The sequence below is a fragment of the Haliotis rufescens genome, unplaced genomic scaffold (assembly GCF_023055435.1).
Source record: "Haliotis rufescens isolate VD_foot unplaced genomic scaffold, xgHalRufe1.0.p SCAF_4, whole genome shotgun sequence".
Taxonomy (NCBI): Eukaryota; Metazoa; Mollusca; class Gastropoda; order Lepetellida; family Haliotidae; genus Haliotis; species Haliotis rufescens.
Window position 1 is genome coordinate 57,114,895 of NW_025964112.1, and position 21,225 is coordinate 57,136,119.

General features: G+C 40.5%; 1 protein-coding gene across 3 annotated transcripts in view; it reads right to left on the reverse strand.

Annotated features, from left to right (window-relative positions):
• Nucleotides 1-511: 511 nt before the first annotated feature.
• Nucleotides 512-21,225, reverse strand: part of LOC124115488 (neurogenic locus notch homolog protein 1-like) — a 111,548-nt gene continuing 90,834 nt past the window's right edge. For 2 of the 3 annotated variants that reach the window (XM_048381872.1, XM_048381874.1), the window contains 8 exons: nucleotides 20,598-20,797; nucleotides 16,647-16,787; nucleotides 15,663-15,794; nucleotides 12,755-12,833; nucleotides 12,384-12,439; nucleotides 10,269-10,353; nucleotides 9,248-9,428; nucleotides 512-7,046 (listed from right to left, as the gene is read on the reverse strand). In XM_048381872.1, coding sequence (XP_048237829.1) covers nucleotides 6,921-7,046; nucleotides 9,248-9,428; nucleotides 10,269-10,353; nucleotides 12,384-12,439; nucleotides 12,755-12,833; nucleotides 15,663-15,794; nucleotides 16,647-16,787; nucleotides 20,598-20,797 — 1,000 coding nt within the window. In that variant the 3' untranslated portion in view covers nucleotides 512-6,920. The remainder of the gene's footprint in view (nucleotides 7,047-9,247; nucleotides 9,429-10,268; nucleotides 10,354-12,383; nucleotides 12,440-12,754; nucleotides 12,834-15,662; nucleotides 15,795-16,646; nucleotides 16,788-20,597; nucleotides 20,798-21,225) is intronic. The other variant, XM_048381873.1, reaches the window with a different exon arrangement.

Sequence of the window (21,225 nt, forward strand, 5' to 3'; positions counted from 1 at the left end):
ATTTGTAATGGATTGAGTGGTCAGGCTAGAATGTCCCCAGAAACCTGTACTTGTAATGGATTGAGTGGTCAGGCTAGAATGTCCCCAGGAACCTGTACTTGTAATGGATTGAGTGGTCAGGCCAGAATGTCCCCATGAACCTGTACTTGTAATGGATTGAGAGGTCAGGCTAGAATGTCCCCAGGAACCTGTACTTATTGTAATGGATTAAGTGGTCCAGGTTAGAATATGTCCTAAAAAATCTGTGCTTATTGTTATGGATCGAGTGGTCAGGCTCTGTGATTTGGTTTACCTTATCCAGGCTGAAATATTTAAGGCTGTCAGACTATAAATGGAATATTGCTGACTGCAGTGTTTAAGAACAAACACTTGAATTCAATGTTCAGGCAAGCTAAAATCTGAAACCCATCTTGCAAAGCACAAGCAAGTGAAAGGAAATGATTGTATGTGGTATCAGACCAATCAAACATTTACTCATCTCTGTCCACATAAGTTAAAAGAACACAGGATCTAATTAAGTAAAAAATATTATATTTATTGTGAAATCATAACAATTTGTATGTTATCATCAGATATGTAAAATAACTGAAATTTGTTGTAAACTTTGCTTAACCAAAGTCCCAGTCCCATCAGCAAACGAAAAACAGATAAGGAAAATACATTAACACTTCATAACATATTTAGCGATTAATATATCTGTAAAATGCATGGATTGAATACAGGAATATATACACAGGCAGAATACAGTTATTTCACAGACAATCACTGAACAAAACAGTTTGTAACGTAAAGTTATAAACATGTTGAGAATGTAATGATAATGGATGTCCCAAAGTAAGCCTGGGACTACTTATATTTGCACATCACAAGCATTGCTCAAGGCATAAAGACCATAAGATGGGATATGTAAAAATGCTGAAGGCATAATCAGATATTATGAGTAAGGCAAGAATCATATTAAATATTGGATATGATGAAAATTCTCAAGGCATAAACTTCTATAATGAGTACGGCAAGAATCATATTTACTATTGTATATGATGAACACTGCTCAAGGCATATAGACCATCTATGATGTGTGAAGTTATGAAGAATGCCAAAGGCATAAGATCATATATAATGTTCGAAATCATGAACAATGCTCAAATGATAATAATTATTTAATATAATAATTATATTTGACATCATGAACAATGCTCAAGGCATTAAGACCATACTTAATATTGGACATCATGAACAATGCTCAAGGCATCAAGACAATACTTAATATTGGACATCATGAACAATGCTCAAGGCATCAAGACCATACTTAATATTGGACATCATGAAGAATGCTCAAGGCATAAAGACCATACTTAATATTGGATATCATGAACAATGCTCAAGGCATCAAGACCATACTTAATATTGGATATCATGAACAATGCTCAAGGCATCAAGACCATACTTAATATTGGAGTCGCTATATAAGTGCAATAATCTTGGATGCGACATTAAACCCCATTTCACCTTACTTAATATTAGATATCATGAACAGTGCTCAAGGCATCAAGACCATACTTAATATTGGATATCATGAACAGTGCTCAAGGCACAATGATAATATTTAATATAAAAAGATATGAACAATTTTTGGATTTCTTAAGCAAAGCTCACAGTGTAATGATCACGATTATTGCATACATATAACAAAGCTGAGGGTGATAGTAATTATCAATCATAGTTATAAGCAGGAGTCCGGAAACGGTCATATGCGCCGGACATGTCCGATTGGGAATCTCAAATGTCCTGTTTAAAATATTGCTGAAACATATAAGTCATGTGAACAGGATAATCATCATGTTTCTGATAGACAATATCTATAGAATATTAGGGAACCGCTGAATTTTTATCTCTGATTCCTTCTGAACACAACAATAATTCTATGATACACACATCTTTGTCCAGCAACAGGTGTGTCAGAGTATCAATGTTGTGTTATAAGGCCAGATTTCTTGTTTCTATTCACAGGGTATTTTGGGCCTAAAAACTCATGTCAGAAGGTTGAAAAACATGGAAGTATACAAATTCAAATTTCAAATGATCTTTTTACAATTTTTCCTAAAAATGTTCAGCAGGTAGAAAAAAAATAATTACAAAACATACGGTGGGGTTGGGAGTTTATAAAATTGACTTTTAACAGGTTTTAGTTATAGTATTTAAAATAATTTATTTGTATTCATTGTGACAGTATATGAGGTTTCTTTAACATTTTACATTTCTCTGGTTGGGGGAATAAAAACCTTAAATTCTTTTTTAGTTTCGGATTTGTAAACCAAGTTAAATAAAAATTCTGGCCTGAGATGGAATGACTGAAGCAAGAGTACATTAGTAGGAAAATACACACAATTTTTCCAATAAGCACATCCTGTATCAACATAATATATCAATATAATATATCAACACAATATATCAACACAATATATCAACATAGTATATCAACATAGTATACTCAAAGTCATCGACAACACAATTGCTTTTGATAAGTGCACTTGTTAAAAGAGCAATTGCCACAAACTTTTTTAAACATCATGATCGTGCTGTGAGGGATATGTGTCCCCCTGTGACAGTTTTGGTACAAACCTAATGGGCCATCTTGGAGTAATGAGTCTGAAAGTGAAAAAACGCAACTGTGAACACTGCACAGAAACACAACCACTGTAGCCGGCCATATGCTACATGTGAAAAGCCAGATCCTAGCTTCTTTAAAAGCACAAATGGTAATCGGTCACTCGTTTAATGTGCCAAGACTCGACCAAGCCAGCAGGAGTGAGTGAGTGAGTGAGTATGGTTTTACGCCGCTTTTAGCAATATTCCAGCAAATATCACGGCGGGGGACACAAATGGGCTTCACACATTGTACCCATGTCGGGAATCGAACCCGGGTCTTCGGCGTGACGAGCAAACGCTTTAACCACTAGGCTACCCGACCGCCCCAAGCCAGCAGGAACCAAGCGATCGAAATGCTGCAAGTGATCATCTCAAGACGTTTTAACTTTCATCCATGCACGATAACTCCACTGTGGCATCATTTCAACACAACAGGGACAGCTGCTGATCATCCCCGGCCTGGTGCAGCACCTGTGACCTCACCTCGCCAAGACAGTCATGTCCGTCTGTTGCACCTTCGGAACAGATTCCAAACAGACGTAGATACAGCCAAGAGGACTTTTGGGACCCGCCAACGCTGCATCAGCCCCCAAACCGTCTGAAGGCGCCTGGCTGCATTTGGCATACGGTGCCATCGACCTTATCAAGGCCAGATCCAGCTACACTGACACAGGCTTGCCAGACAGCGATGGGCAGCTAGTGGGGGCTATCTGCAGAATACACCAAAGGAAAATGTCGTCTTCTCTGATGAGTCCTATTACAAGCTCAGTTTTCCAGATGGACGTCGCCATATCTATCGACGTCGCCATATCTATGGACATAGGGGAGAACGTGTGAGTATATCCCTCGGCAACCACAGGCCTGCGTCAGAGCACAAGGTGGACATACCCGCTACTGATCCTCGGTGACCCCGGCTTCGTTCTGAGCCTCTGTGACGTCATCCACGGGCCCTGTTTCTTGATGCTTATGTTTGTCATTATTGTTGGTTTCATTTGGGTTTCTTTCACTGTCATACACACCATCTGAACAATGTATTGCGTTTTCAATGACTTTGAGTATCTATCAACAGAGTACATCAACATAGTATATCAACACAATATACCAACATAGTACATCAACACAATATACCAACCAACTTGATTAGAATCATGAGGATCAGGTGACCCTCTATAAGAAAAAGAGAACAATTCCCCACGTAAATTCATTTCAGGACTGGACGATGATTGGTTGTATATACAGATGCATCACATGAACAACAAATTTGATTTTGGCACTTACAATGGACGATCCAATGCTGTATAATACAATATACCAGCTGCTTCAAATAGAATTCATTACTCTGCAGGTATTTGAACAATATTGTTTCAAGTGAAACATCACACTGATACATGTTACCTCTGGCTTCGATTCAGATATACAGAGGAGTCCCAAATGTATGTGCCCTTGTGAGTGGGTGGATGGGTGAGGTGAGTGAGTGAGTGAGTGAGAGTCTACACACGATGACTGATTCAAGCCTTGATAATTCCACTGTCTTTTCCTTCATAAGCATCGTGTTTTCCTATCTAAATGGGGAATAGCTTTCTATGGTTATGTTCAGTGATTAATTCAAGTGTATTGTTAGGTCTGACCAATAGTTAATCTTGTTTTTTTTACATTTTGTCACTCAATATATCCAGGTGCAAAATGCAAAATGGTATTGCTAAATTTTGTCTGGGTTTATTTAAGAATATTTCCAAAATAAAATATTTTGGAACAATTTCTCAAAAAAGATCCCATTTAATCAAACATTCCTCTTATTTATTTTATCATTGTTTACTTTTGCAAATTTTAGGGAAGATTCATCTGTAAATTAAGCACAAATCTGTGGCCTTGAACTAAAAACAGACAAACAGTGATCTTTCAGTAGTGAATCAACTTAAACATGACCAACCGGGTATACCAAACCCTTGCTAAACTAGGCTTGAATTCCGGAGTTACATTTTGGCTGGACTAATGTGTCTATGCATAATCCAATCAAATGCGTGCAACAAATTAAACATCCGGTTTGTGACATGCAGACTTCTGTCAACTGCAGGATTTGCAAAGCATGTATACCATCAACAGGACGTTGACAGATATTTTTCAAATCTTTTCATGTTTTAAATCAAGGTGTTCAAATGATTTGATGCACTTCGTGAGGTAAGATCCCTTTTATTATAACATTGATCTGGATTATCGATCAGATCGTCTTGACTTGGCACTGCCATTTTGTTTGAAGCTAATGCAAGTGACATGAAATGTGAAATCTGATTGGTCAATAGAAGGGACATAACTCGTACTGGCCATTGGTGCAATTCGAGCCAGTAGTTCGGCAAGGGTGGAAACTTGACTTTTGTAGTCACTTAAATCCCCTGCCTCAGGAAGATGTCTATTTTCAGCCCACCATACCCGTCATCACTTTGTACACTTCCCCACTAGCTGAGATGGGCTCAATACTGTCATCACTGTACACTTCCCCACTAGCTGACACAAGTCCAAATCTGTGGAATCAGAAGCTACAGAATGGAATACCTTCAAATGATATGTTCACATCTACAAATATTATCTGTATCACGTTTCTACATACTTTAACATGATATTGAAGTAAAGAGTACACACACTGCAAGATTAAACATGACATAGGCAAAAGAAACGTGACACATCACGCTGTTCCATTACATGGAGGACCCCCATTAAACGCACCGCTGGCCAAACACATCCTCCAGCATCACAGCATTGTGTTACTTGTACCACGTGTCTGGGGCACTATCACATGAGATCACAATACGGAGTAAGAGAATAATCAATACTTAGCCTTTGGTAAAGCTTAGCGTATCACAAGTTTATTGTACCCAAATGGGGAATCGAACCCGGGGCTATGGCATGACAAGCGAATGCTTAAACCACTCGGCTAACCCACCGCCCCTGTAAGCATAGCAAGAAACTTTGTCAAAATTAACCACATTAACCATATTTATGTTGTCAAAATATATGTAGTACACCACTCCATTGTTTTAGATAATCTGTAACAAATTGACAGTTTACTGACCTACTTTTTGGACACCAATTTTAAGCTCATGTGTTAATTCTACACACATGCATTACGAATTTACTGGTTACAACGATCAAATCACACAAAATGCATGTGCAGTACTTAAATATTGGCTAGTTTAAATGGAGTATGAATACTGAAGCACAAAGTTAAAGATTCTCATGTATTATGAAATTAGTAAAGCTATGCATTTTGGTTGCATCTTTATAAAATCTCATAAATCTGTGCTATCATATATTGTAAACCAATAGTTGGTGTGTTCCTTAATTTGATTGGTCAGCCCACATCGTTGATTATCATTCTATTCTGAAAAATATGCTGCTTTACTCGGATGAATATATAAACGGTACTATTTTCAAGACGATCCAGAACGTCTAAAGATAATTTTTCAATTTCAATAAGGACGTTTTTGGTTTTGACATGGAAGTTGCCATGTAAGAGTTCCTGAATGATGATGGCAAGTGTTTCATGATGACTGACGCCTTTGTATATTAGAAGAATAAACGCTCATTTCATGAATAATATCTTGATGATATATCAGAGTTAATATGTAAACATACTGTTTAAAAATAAATACACCTACAGAAAAAAAACCCGGCGTCAATTAAATGAATTTACAGTCGTTGAATGACAATAACATTCTGCATAAGTAACAATTGTAACTATTTATCTTCTAATCAGTCATCAAATACTCCTTGATAATGGTTGATTGTTTTCCTGTATTGTACGAGTATTTGTCACAACAAATGTATCTTTATCATATTTGTGACTACTTCAATAGTTCGAGACAGTAAAATGTTAAACAGTTTATGGTTATTTTAACAGGAGGCACTTCAATGAAACCTTTTGACATTTTACATGTAGTGGCTGACTCTGTAATCAAGCAAAGACAATGCTATCATTGTCAACAACATATATAACAATCCCCTGACAATGATACTGGTGCTGATAATTTTTCTAACAATGTTGCACATGATGCTGACATTGTTACAGTTGCAAATGTTGCACAATGGCTGTCAATATTGCTGAAGGTGACAATGTTGCACATGATGCTGACAATGTTGCACAATGGCTGACAATGTTGCAGATAATGCTGACAATGTTGCAGTTGCAAAATGTTGCAAACAATGTTGCACAATGGCTGACAATGTTGCTGATGGTGACAATGTTGCACATGTTTCTAACAATGTTGGACACTAGCCTAGAGCCTCTCATTGCGGTCTTCATCTGCTCCATTTTCTTTACGGTAGCCTTGGTTGACATAGCTGCGAGGGTCACTCTGATCCTTATCAAACTTGGTGTGTTTGTTGAAAGACGCCTGGCGTTCCTGAAATGGAGAACAAATTAAATTATTGACTTGTCAGCAAGCTACATTCTATACATCTAGTGATAACTTCCTGGACCAACTAAATATACTAATAGCAGGTAGAGAACAAGAAATTGTCGTAGGATAATCTTAAGAAGGTATTGTTATGGATGATTTTGTGCTTTACCTGGTCATAAATCGATATTAAGAATAGAAGCAAGGATGTTGTTTTAGATCGTTAACATGTCATTGTGTGTTATCTAACTTCACTAATGACAATACAAATATTATAATTTGTTCTTTAATGCTGCACACAGCAATAGTCCAGCTGTGTGGCCAGTAAATATTTGAGTCTGTGATTGATATTATGAGCACCAATCCATGTTGTTGGGATACAATGACATACATTCAACCAAGTCAGCGAGCCTAACCACCTGATCTATTAAGTCCCTGGTTATGACAAGCATGGGTTGCTGGGGACCGGTTCTAACTCAGAAGAAATCATAATTCAGTACAGTAGACAAGTAATGAAATAGAACTACAAAGTCTGATTTACATGTATATATGTAGGTAAGCAGTACATGGGTTCTAATCTATAGTGATGCATTTTACCACAAGATAAAAATAGAACACCGAAATGAAAAGGGAAAATATAACATGTATGGGTATGTTTCTGTAGATGCAAAAATATTTTAACCAATATAGCATTTGATGCTTCTTAAACATCCTCCCGGGGCAAGCGAGTTAACTGGATTTTAAGGCTGGATTTTCCAGGCTTGATTCTAGAACCACCAGTGGCTATTTTGAGTTATGTCCCGTCTATGTCCCTCCTATTGACCAATCAGATCCAATCTCTCATATCACTTGCATTTGCTCCAAACAACATGACGGCACCCAGTCAAGACAATCTGATCGATAATCAGGATCTGTATTGTAATAAAACGGGTTTACCCCGCGAAGTGCATCAAATCATTTGAGCACCTTGATTAAAAACATGAAAAGATTTGGAAAATATTGTCAATTCCCAACTGACATACACACGCTCTGAAAATCCTGTAGTCGACTGAAATCTGCATGTTGATATCCCCGTTGTTTACGAACCAGATGTCTAGTTGGTTATGAGATTTTGTTTGGACTGTGTATAGACTCGTTAGTCCAGCCAAAATGTAACTCCGGAATTCCTGCCTAGTTCGGCAAGGATGGAAACTGGACTTTATAGTCAGTTCACTCCCTTGCCTCGGGAAGATGATTCTCAATAAGTGCAAGTAAATGTGAGACAGAATTACATGCATGTGTGTCTGAAAAGAAATAACCCTCCCTAAATGTACTGGATATGTAATGTCTGGTCCACCAGAAACAAGAAAAACATGTTACATATGGTGTTTCCCTGTTGATTTGGTAGCGTTTGCCGCTGCTCACCCAGCAGTGAATGAGTACCCGGTAGGTTAGAATGGTTAGGTTAATTCAAAACTATTATTATTTGAAGAGTTAAAATGGAATATTTCCTTGGACTGAAGGATTTACACATCCGTGGTATGCTGTAATGCAGTATTATGATCATGTGCATGTAATTGTGCAAAAGTGAAGTCAAAAGTAAAAGTTTCAAAGGCAAGTTAAGCAGGGGTAAAGCAGTGATTGTTTGGAACGTAGGTAAAAACCCTGTGGTAGCCATCTAGAGACAAACATTAAGCTTACTATGGCAGAATTTCTGTCAATGAAAGAAGACACTTTAATACAATATTACAACAAATAATTTCTAAATGATTTCCCTACAAAGGCAGATCCAGGATTTTGACAAAAGTCATGAAAGTGAACAAACAGAGGGACTGACACAGGTTTACGTGTCCGAAAAAAAAAACCATGCATATTCCTTCACTAACACTCCCACCCCTCTCTCCCTTCTGAATTTACCAATGCCAACGTTTGTTTTCCAAGGGAAGAATGACATTACCGGTATATTACCTTTTTCTTTCTGTTTTTCTTGACAATTTAAAAAGATTTAGGAGACAAAAAACATTTTCATTTTTTAAATACATTTAATATTTTAAGTGGTTATAGAACTGTTTACAAACCTAGAACAAACATCTTTAACCATTTTTTATGTCCATAAACTATGTTTAAAACAAAACACAGAAGTGAAACCTATCAACTATCATGAGCCAAGACATGTCTACAACATTGGGAAATGCACAAGCAGGCTGTTCCTTTCACCTCCCACACACCTTTAGTGCATGCTCTTCCTCAATCAATAAATTTGTTTTGCTACCATTTTCTACCATTTCTAGATTGTCACTGTGTCTTCTAACTTGGGGGCGTGGTATCCTTGTCTCTGCCATATAGTCGTCTGAATCATCTAACACATCAAAGGACTTTCCTCTATTTTTTGAAGGAGGATTTTTCTTTCTGAAATGGAAAATATTATTATATATTTAGAGATGAAATACAGTAAGTTTCTAAAAAAATAAATGATACATGTCACTCAAGTGAAATAATACTTAATACCTTAACTTGTAAGAGTTACGCTTAGGAGCGTAGTTACAAAGGCTCATGTAACGTCCACAACAAAAGATTTCACTATTCTGCTGATCCTGGCAGATGTTCAATCCACGAGACCACTGAATCCCTGTCTATGATGACAAAGGTAGAGCATCTGCCTGGAGAGCGGAAGGTCTGGGGTTTGATCCCCTGCCGCGTCATACCAAAAGACGTTAAAAGATGGTACTTGTTGTTACCCTGTCTGGCGCTCGGCATAAAGGGGCCTATAGAAGGGCTGGTCGGCTCAGAGTCAGTGTCCTGTGTCTGAGTGGGGTATTGATGTTAAACTGCGGCATGGTATCTCAGTGAGCTAGCACTATAAATCGGCATCAGTCCGGACTAGTACAAGCAGCCACACACACATGTACATGCACATCGCTATATAAGTGCAATAATCTTGGACGCGACGTTAAACCCCATTTCACCTCATCTCGCCTCACCTATGATGAAAATGTATTGGAGGACATCACAGGACGAGGATAAATACGAGAATGTGAGAGTGAGAGAGTGAGTGAGGTTTTACGCAGCTTTCAGCATTATTCAAGCAAAATGATGGGGACACCAGAAATGGGCTTTGCACACTGAGCCCAATTTGGGAAAAAATTATCCTAAGACTTTGGCATGACAAATGAATGCTTTAATCACTATAGTATGTTTTGAGGTGGCAGATAAATATACGAGTGCACCCAGTTCTATTAGCCAACTCACCTGCAGACACAGCACAGCGCCACTAGCAGGAGGAAACAGAGACCACCCAGACAGGCGGACACCGCGATGATGATAATCCTCTTCCCTGAAACAGTATCATGCAGGTTCATTTGTTAAAAACATGTCCATTTATTTTGTTGACATGGCAAAGAATTGCCATTGCTTCCAAGGTTGTATACACAATGTTCCTCCATCACCTATGGGGGCGGTCGGGTAGCCTAGTGGTTAAAGCGTTGGCTCGTCACGCTGAAGACCCAGGTTCGATTCCCGACATGGGTACAATGTATGAAGCCCATTTCTGGTGTCCACCGCCGTGATATTGCTGGAATATTGCTAAAAGCGGCGTAAAACCATACTCACTCACTCACTCACTCCATCACCTATGATTACATGCAGCCTAACTGTCATGTTGTAGTGACATGTATCTTGTATTGTAAACCTATAGAAAGTCTGTTCTGTGTTGTGATTGGCTAATTTGGATCACATGACCAAATGTCAAAGGGTGAAAATATTATTTGCATTCCCTGAAGCAATCACTGTGTATTTCTAAATAAAACAATAGGTTTACAATATCAATAAATACTATGTGTGTGTCTATTTCCGGGATTTTATCGAGTATTTGCATCGTGGAAATTTTCATTCGAGCCCCTCAAGCTAACGCTTTCGGGTCTCGAGATGAATTTCCAAGATGCAAATACTCGATAAAATCCCGGAAATAGACACACACATAGTACTGATCTTCTAATCAACTCATGGAAATCAAACAGGTCCAACTCTGTGCCTAAAATTGCTTTAGGATGAAGCAATGTAGATGTACGCGAGGTTGCAGCATAGGTTGCATGAGGAATGTTGGATTTGTGCAAGGTAATCTGGGCATGAAGAACGAAGCGTGGTTTATTTCATGATAAAACATTGTTCTATTATGACGTCATTTCTGGAGATTCGAACATGTGCTTGCAACTTGATGACGTCCTATTTTGGAGATTCGAACATGTGCTTGCAACTTGATGACGTCCTATTTTGGAGGACGTTATTTTTTAGAGTGGAGTGTCTCATGAGTTGTTCCCCATGGATGTAGCTGGGCAATGCACATAAACGTGACGGCCGAACGATCGCATCCAAAAGCGGGAGAGATATGACAATCGGTATTGGGAGAAAAGGTACAGGTAATCAAAGTAAGGATTGTGGGAATATACAGGAAATACCCACCTGGGCATAAAATGGATTTGTCTGACATTGCCGAGGTTGGATTCAATCACAGGAGTCCGTATCTAAAAATAGACGCCCTCATGCATATTCATAGCCTTCGGGCTCGCGTGTGGAGATGGTCATGAATATGCATGAGGGCGTCTATTTGTAGATACGGACTCCTGTGATTCAATTGAGGGAGTCATCATTATTGAAATAGGGGTAAATATTTATAAAGCTTGTACTTTTTTACTAAGATCATTAAAGAGGCTGTACCTAATGTTGATATCTCATATAACAAAACAAAAAAAGTCCCACCTGTCATTTAGTAACAAGGTCATGACATGATTCACTGGCAAATATTGATTATGCCACAAATGATTCATGGTTAATGGAGGAATGTAGCATCTAGACACCCATGAAGTACAGATGATGGGCAAAAATTAGACACTACAGCAGACATCATGCATTCAGGTTTCATTGTTTCACTGGCTTTACAGGAAATGCATAAATGACTCCTGAGTCCTATTTATCGCTCACCTGGTCCAGCTGTCATAGATAGTATAGTGAGTGAGTGAGTGTGTGTCAGCTTACAGTGGGAGAAAAGCCCAAAGTGGTGTAGGTCTCGAATGTTTACCATTTTGGTGCTGACAAACCAAGAAACAAAATCGAACTGTGATCCAAACCCCTGAACACATGTTGCCAAAGGGCAGCAACTCTGCACACCATACTGTGGCACCTTAGATAATTGGGCCTCTCGTGCCATCCATATAATATCAGAGCTCCAGAATATTTTGGGGGGTATTTTATGCAAATATGCTGCCTATTTGTAAGATTATAGTAGGCAAATAACATTACAGAATAGAATAATTTGGATGGCAAAGATCTATTTTTCGATAACTGCAAAGATAAGAAGATGGTCCTTACTCTCAGCCTCCGGGTCTTTGTCTCCGCACGTTGACCCTACCCAACCAGAGGGACATCTGAAAGGTCACAGGTCACAGTTGTTAATTCACAGCTTTACATGAAGTGACAAAGTGTATAATAATCACCCGTGATGAAGGAATATGATTCATCCTTCTACAAGAAGAACTCAGATCCAGTGAGATATATTGCTTACAGGAGCCTCAGTACAGAGCTGGGAATGCCTATGTAGTGTGGCCCTCAGTAACTGTGTTCATATAGTACAACAGTTTTACTGCATCAGAACATTTATAGAAAACTTAAGAAACAAACTCTTCTTGGACTCTTGCAGAAATCTGATACCATTTAATGATGTGATTTTCTATAACACATACTTGCAGGCGTAGCCAGGATCCTCTCCAGGTGTGTTAATGCAGGAGCCACCGTTTTCACAAGGAGCTTCATTACATTTATCTGTAAGTGAGAGAAAAGAAATTACACATTGTCTTCATTAGAATAACAGAGGCTGTTGATATTACCTTGATCTTGCCTCTTAAAGGCAGCACAATATCAGCTTCTTCATATTTTTATCAGTGTTTTCTCTGAATGTTTCTTGTTCAACATACAGCTTTGATTTGGTGGTGTGTGTCATGGCTCATATCAACAATTACTCTGGTTCTCTGGTTCTGATTTATAATTTATCAAGTAGCTGTGACTGAGCCATGAGACAGCTGACATAGCCATGAGATGGCTGTGGGAGAGCTATGAGATGTCTGTGACAGACCCATGAGATGGCTGTGGGAGAGCCATGAGATCGCTGTGACAGAGCCATGAGATGGCTGCGGGAGAGCCATGAGATGGCTGTGACAGAGCCATGAGATGTTTGTGACAGAGCCATGAGATGGCTGTGACAGAGCCATGAGATGTCTGTGACAGAGCCATGAGATGGATGTGGGAGAGCCATGACATGGCTGTGACAGAGCCATGAGATGGCAGTGGGAGAGCCATGACATGGCTGTGACAGAGCCATGAGATGGCTGTGGAAGAGCCATGAGATGGCTGTGACAGAGCCATGAGATGGCTGTGGAAGAGCCATGAGATGGCTGTGACAGAGCCATGAGATGGCTGTTGGAGAGCCATGAGATGTCTGTGACAGAGCCATGAGATGGCTGTGGGAGAGACATGGGATGTCTGTGACAGAGCCATGAGATGGCTGTGACAGAGCCATGAGATGGCAGTGGGAGAGCCATGACATGGCTGTGACAGAGCCATGAGATGGCTGTGGAAGAGCCATGAGATGGCTGTGACAGAGCCATGAGATGGCTGTTGGAGAGCCATGAGATGTCTGTGACAGAGCCATGAGATGGCTGTGGGAGAGACATGGGATGTCTGTGACAGAGCCATGAGATGGCTGTGACAGAGCCATGAGATGGCAGTGGGAGAGCCATGACATGGCTGTGACAGAGCCATGAGATGGCTGTGGAAGAGCCATGAGATGGCTGTGACAGAGCCATGAGATGGCTGTTGGAGAGCCATGAGATGTCTGTGACAGAGCCATGAGATGTCTGTGGGAGAGACATGGGATGTCTGTGGGAGAGACATGGGATGTCTGTGACAGAGCCATGAGATGGCTGTGGGAGAGACATGGGATGTCTGTGACAGAGCCATGAGATGGCTGTGGGAGAGCCATGAGATTGCTGACATAATCATATGATGTCTGTGACAGAGCTATGAGATGGCTGTGGGAGAGCCATGAGATGGCTGTGACAGAGCCATGAGATGGCTGTGGGAGAGACATGGGATGTCTGTGACAGAGCCATGAGATGGCTGTGGGAGAGCCATGAGATTGCTGACATAATCATATGATGTCTGTGACAGAGCTATGAGATGGCTGTGGGAGAGCCATGAGATGGCTGTGACAGAGCCATGAGATGTCTGTGGGAGAGCCATGACATGGCTGTGACAGAGCCATGATATGTCTGTGGGAGAGCCATGAGATGTCTGTGACAGAGCCATGAGATTGCTGACATAATCATATGATGTCTGTGACAGAGCCATGGGATGTCTGTGGGAGAGCCTTGAGATGGCTGTGGGAGAGCCATGAGATGTCTGTGACAGAGCCATGGGATGTCTGTGACAGAGCCATGAGATGTCTGTGACAGAGCCATGGGATGTCTGTGGGAGAGCCTTGAGATGGCTGTGGGAGAGCCATGAGATGTCTGTGACAGAGCCATGGGATGTCTGTGACAGAGCCATGAGATGGCTGTGACAGAGCCATGGGATGTCTGTGACAGAGCCATGAGATGTCTGAGGGAGAGGCATGAGATGGCTGTGGGAGAGCCATGAGATGTCTGTGGGAGAGCCATGAGATGTCTGTGACAGAGCCATAAGATGGCTGTGAGGTTTCAAATGAGATGTCTGTGACAGAGCCATGAGATGGCTGACAGAGCCATTAGATGACTGACAGAGCCATGAGATGGCTGTGACAGAGCCATGAGATGTCTGTGACAGAGCCATGGGATGTCTGTGGGAGAGCCATGAGATGGCTGTGACAGAGCCATGAGATAGCTGTGGGAGAGCCATGAGATGGCCTCACAGAGCCATGAGATTGCTGTGACAGAGCCATGAGATGGCTGTGACAGAGCCATGAGATAGCTGTGGGAGAGCCATGAGATGGCCTCACAGAGCCATGAGATGGCTGTGACAGAGCCATGAGATAGCTGTGGGAGAGCCATGAGATGGCCTCACAGAGCCATGAGATTGCTGTGACAGAGCCATGAGATGGCTGTGACAGAGCCATGAGATAGCTGTGGGAGAGCCATGAGATGGCCTCACAGAGCCATGAGATGGCTGTGACAGAGCCATGAGATGGCTGTGACAGAGCCATGAGATGGCTGTGGGAGACCCATGAGATGTCTGTGGGAGAGCCATGAGATGTCTGTGACAGAGCCATGAGATGGCTGTGGGAGACCCATGAGATAGCTGACATTACCATATGATGTTTGTTATGGGCGGCCAATCGGTCAAAAAGTACAAAGTTGAAACAAGGACAAAAGTATGCAATTAAGGTCAAATATTACGAATAACAAATAAATGTTACTATTAAAGGTCAAAATACAAAACAAACAGACGAGGGTTAGACATACAAAGTTGAAATAAAGGTCAAAAGTACGCAATATTAATAGTAAAATGTTACGAAAAGACGTCATAAGAGAAGAAAGAACAATGTGTACGAAAGAACGTCAGTGAGCACGAAAAGTTTGTGGGAGAGCCATGAGATAGCTGTGCCCGACAGGTACTTACTCTGACACTTGTCTGTGGGGTTGGTCCAGTAGTAGCCCATCTCACAGGTGCAGGTATATGTGCCCAGCAGATTGGTGCAGTTGGTGCCCTTCCCTCCACACGCTGCAGTCATGTTGGTGCACTCGTTGATGTCTACAAGTAGGTGAGAGAGAGAGATGTGACTTTGATGAGATTGGGCTGGTACCAACAGGAGTAGAGAGAGATCTGACTTTGATGAGATTGGGCTGGTACCTAAAGGAGTAGAGAGAGATCTGACTTTGATGAGATTGGGCTGGTACCTAAAGGAGTAGAGAGAGATCTGACTTTGATGAGATTGGGCTGGTACCTAAAGGAGTAGAGAGAGATGTGACTTTGATGAGATTGGGCTGGTACCAACAGGAGTAGAGAGAGATCTGACTTTGAGAGAGAGACCTGACTTTGATGAGATTGGGCTGGTACCTAAAGGAGTAGAGAGAGATCTGACTTTGATGAGATTGGGCTGGTACCTAAAGGAGTAGAGAGAGATTTGACTTTGATGAGATTGGGCTGGTACCTAAAGGAGTAGAGAGAGATCTGACTTTGATGAGATTGGGATGATATCACCAGGAGTAGAGAGAGCTATGACTTTGATTGGATTGGGATGGTATCACCAGGAGTAGAGAGATCTGACTTTGATGAGATTGGGATGGTATCACCAGGAGTAGAGAGATCTGACTTTTGATGAGATTGGGATGGTATCACCAGGAGTAGAGAGATCTGACTTTGATGAGATTGGGCTGGTACCTAAAGGAGTAGAGAGAGCTATGACTTTGATTGGATTGGGATGGTATCACCAGGAGTAGAGAGAGATCTAACTTTGATGAGATTGGGCTGGTACCTAAAGGAGTAGAGAGATCTGATTTTGATCAGATTGGGCTGGTAGCATCAGGAGTAGAGAGAGGTCTGGCTTTGATGAGATTGGATACAAGAGGTCTTCTTGTGTTCTCCTAATAGTGTCAGTCTTACCTTCACAGGCGTTATCATGAAGTGGCCACTCCTTGAAGCCAGGGCGACACTTGCATTCAAAAGTGCCGTTACCGCTGGTGCAGACAGTGGAGGCAGCGTTACAGTTGTTGTTGGTGTCACTGCCACACAGGTCGTAGTCAGCTTCAACAAACAACACAATAAGTTATAAGTAAAGAATCAGTGAGGACATACTCCAGTTTGTGGCATTGACATTAACATGCTGATGTTGATTTCCTTTTATCACGGGGTTATTTCAGTGGTGTGAACCTTGCATTCAAATCTCAGCTGTGGACAACAGACATGGGCTTCAGGTGCATTCCCCATAACTTCTTTTACATTACCCCTGTTGGATCTCGAACATGGGTCTTCCATATGTGACAAGCAATCACTTTCAACATGAGGCTGCCTTCTACCCACACTCCGGCGCAGTGGTGACTTAGCATAACACCACTGCCACAGGCTAATTTGCATATCACATGACCAGACTTTTCTCTTGTTTGTAAACAAACACGCAAGAATGCAAGTATTGACCGTATCGCTAGTTCTTCGTAGTGCTTCGATGACATAACTACGCAACTGAAAATAGTTTTTCACGATTTAGGATATTTTCTCAATGAAAGTTAACCATAGTATAACACATGTTTATCTAGATATATAGACGTGTCAAAAATGAAACAGATGAAAAACATATGCAATTTCTCGAATGGACGTGTAAGATGTCACGAATCGTAACATGGTGCTGGCCTGCGGCAGAGGTACTATGCTAGCCGCATGGAACTCTGGGTAGGAGAGTGCTGTCTACCCTTTTTTAGTCTGATTATAAATATATAAGATGTTCATCATATCAAAGTTAATTAGGCAAAATGAAACAAGCCAACCTAGTGTAGGACAGTTTGAGCAAGAATATGAACTTTGCCTAGGATAATATACCTAGTTGCTACACTTTGCATGCTGAACACATTTCACTGCACTATATAACAAGCGTATAGTTGACAAAGTCATCTATATCCCCCACCCATTTCAACACGTTATGGTCCCAAATCAGGTAACTGACCCAACATTTCTCTTAGCCCATGTCAAAATAGCTGCAATGGAAATTCTAAAATAAATATTTCTAAAACTCCTTAATATCAAATGGCACTAGTTCAGTATGCGCTTTATATATAGACATGCAATGTTTGGCAAGGAAATATTTAACAGTTTATTTGTTATACTACTTAAGTAAACCAATCCTATATTAAAACCTAAATCAAACTTGTTGTCATGGAAACATAAAGATAAAAATTTCTAAAAGTGCTATATATCAAAAGGCACCAGTTGAGTATGTGCCTGGTAGACATGCAAAGTTTTGTAAGAAAGTATTTAACGGTTTTTGAGTTACACTCTGGAAACAAACACCACCCCTGTAGAACCTAAGTCCAACTTATTGCCATGGAAATGTGAAAAATAAAAATTTCTAAAATTCCTAAATAGCAAGAGGCACCAGTCCAGTATGTGTCTGGTAAACATGCACAGTTTTTGTTGGAAAGTATTGAATGGGTTTTGAGTTATGCTCCGGAAACAAACTCTACCCTATAGAACCTAAGTCCAACTTGTTGCAATGGAAACGTAAAAAATTTTTTTTTATAAAATTCCTTAGTAGCAAAAGGCACCAGTTCAGTATGTGCCTAGTAGACATGCAAAGTTTTGTAAGAAAGGATTTAACAGTTTTTGAGTTATGCTCCGGAAACGAACACCACCTTTATAGAACCTAAGTCCAACTTGTTGCCATGGAAACGTAAAACATAAAAAATTATAAAACTCCTAAATAGCAAAAGGCACCAGTTCAGTATGTGTCTGGTAAACATGCAAAGTTTTGTAAGAAATTATTTAACGGTTTTTGAGTTACGCTCCGGAAACGAACAGCAGCCTTACAGAACCTAAGTCCAACTTGTTGCCATGGAAACGTAAAAAATAAAAAATTATAAAATTCCTTAATAGCACGGCACCAGTTCAGCATGAGTCTGATATTCATGCAAAGTTTCGTAGAGAAACTTTTAACGGTTTCTGAGTTATGCTCCGGAAACGATTTCGGGACGCACACACGCACACACACACGCACGCGCACGCACACGCACGCACGCACGCACGCACACACACGCACACACACATGGACGGAACCCATTTCTATATCCCCCGCCAACTTCGTTGGGGTGGGGGATAATAATATTCTTTAGTGTCAAAATAGATGTATAAGAAATGTTATGCTGAATGGATATCTTGCTCCCGGTTTCATTGAAGTATGATTAATGTGTTATATAGTTATACATGGAAACAGGGGTGGTGGTGTTGTTAAGGTGTTGGTCCGTCAAGCCGAAGGCTCAGGTCCTATGCAGTGATATTGGTGGAATATTGCTAAAAGCAATGTAAAACCATACTCATTCACACATGGCAAAAAGGGACTATGACTCAATCTTGTTTCCATGCCAATATAAAGGATAACAAAACTGAATTAATCAAAATACCAAATAGTTTCCTACATGCCTATATAATAAACACACTGACAATGAGTTTTCTTTTTTTTTCTTCATAAAAAGAAAATATAACCATTAGCATGTTGACACAGAAATAGTATGTCATCATTTGTATATAATTATCAAAATTATGGTACAGGAATTTTCGTAACATCATTATTCATTTTAGACTTGGTTTGAAAGATCTAAAAATTAACACCGGGAGATTTTCATGTATTGAGAAATCCCTAAGGTTATGCCCTTCTGTGACGTTGTTGTCGAAGATAAATACCATTAATGTTTATTTGCCCTATATATGAAAATCTAAGAAACAAGTACTTACCGCAGTGGTATCATTTTAATGCTATAAGATTGTCTTCATTACTGTCCTGCAAGGATCTTCTAATACAACATCAACTGTATATACATCATGCGGTTTTTGTTATGAGGTGAATAGTTACCTTGACTTCATAGCTAATACATATGTTATGTAACTCCGTTGTATATGGGCCTGTGGCCTTTCATACAATAAAGAATTCAATCCTTACCCATTCTGTACGACATTTCAGTACATGTAGTCGTACCTTTATCAAGCAGGTCAACTAGCACTTGTACCAAAACATTGCATAGAGGGAAGAAGTTGAAATATACTCACCCACAAAAGAAACGCGATTACCATACATGTTGGTTAATATATGGAGAATTACTCATATTCAAGAGATATTAGATTGGTTTGATGCACAAATGAACATACTGGTATGTTGTGTGAATTGACGCTCATGAACGCATCACACGTGACATCATAGATCCATGACTCGAGATGCACCATTTGTCTTTTGCAAGATTTGTGTGTAAAATTTGGAAATCATGTGTAGCATATGGTGATAGGAATAAAGACACTGTGGTAACACTTGATTGACTGTTAATTTTGTCATTAAGTGGTACACATTGGAAACATCTCTCCTTAATGTACATAATTCTTGATATGTATCTATGGTTCATGTTTCTTTTGGCGGTGAGTATACATATACAGGCTTGATACAGTGTACAGTGCACTGGATGTTTAATAAACTCAGTTGACAGCTCGATGTCAGCCATAGCTTGTCTCACCCATTATAACCATCCTAATATGAGTGAGTGAGTGAGTTGGGTTTAACGCCGCTTTTAACAGTATTCCAGTTATATTGCGGCGTGTCAGCTTAATGTGGGAGGAAAGCCCGAAGTGATGCAGGTCTCAGGCGTTTACCACTTCGGTGAAACCCACAAGCATGGGTATGGTGCTGACAAACCTAGAAACATTATAGGGGCGAATCGGGATTCGAACCCATAATCATAGGTTTCTGGCATGCCCAAGAGACGCAACTCTGCACAGCGAATCGCGGCGCCTTAGATGACTGGGCCACCCGTGCCCCCCTAAATATGACAAGGATATGATTGCAATGTCGAAGAGCACAATTACCTGTCAACTTTGTCTTCTGTTTATCAACTCCGATGAGCATATCGCTTCCAGTCCCCAGAGGACATGAAGTTGCTGTGGAGCAGGACGTGAAACCATCATTCAATGCATCTTGTAGAGTTGCGGAAGTCGTAGGCGTGTTCGTGCCAACCTCGTACTTCGCTTCAATCTGGCCACTATCTGCTTGTCTCCTTCGCCGGGATCTATCACAGAAATATTACATGTCATCTGTTGGTTGCACATTACTAAACTCCACAACAACTGGTATTGATCGGCTTAGAGACTCACAATTGACCCCCCATGAAGATCTGGGTCTTCAGCAACCGATGCTATTCGCAAGAGGCAATTAAAGGGATCAGGTGGTCAGGCTTGGTTGATCCATGTCATTGTATCTATATTCTGTAGATCGATGCTCATGACATCAATCACTGGACTGTCTGGTCCAGACTCGATTAGTTACAGGCTACCCTCATATAGCTGGAATTTTGTTGAGTGTGGCGTGAAACAACAAACAAACAAATCTAGAAATTGACGTGCAAGTCCAATCCTGGTTGTTGGTCATATCTTGTCTGAATCTAGCTGGCTATTTCCTCATTGAGAACGCAATTTATTTTATGAAGGGTGGTTGGTA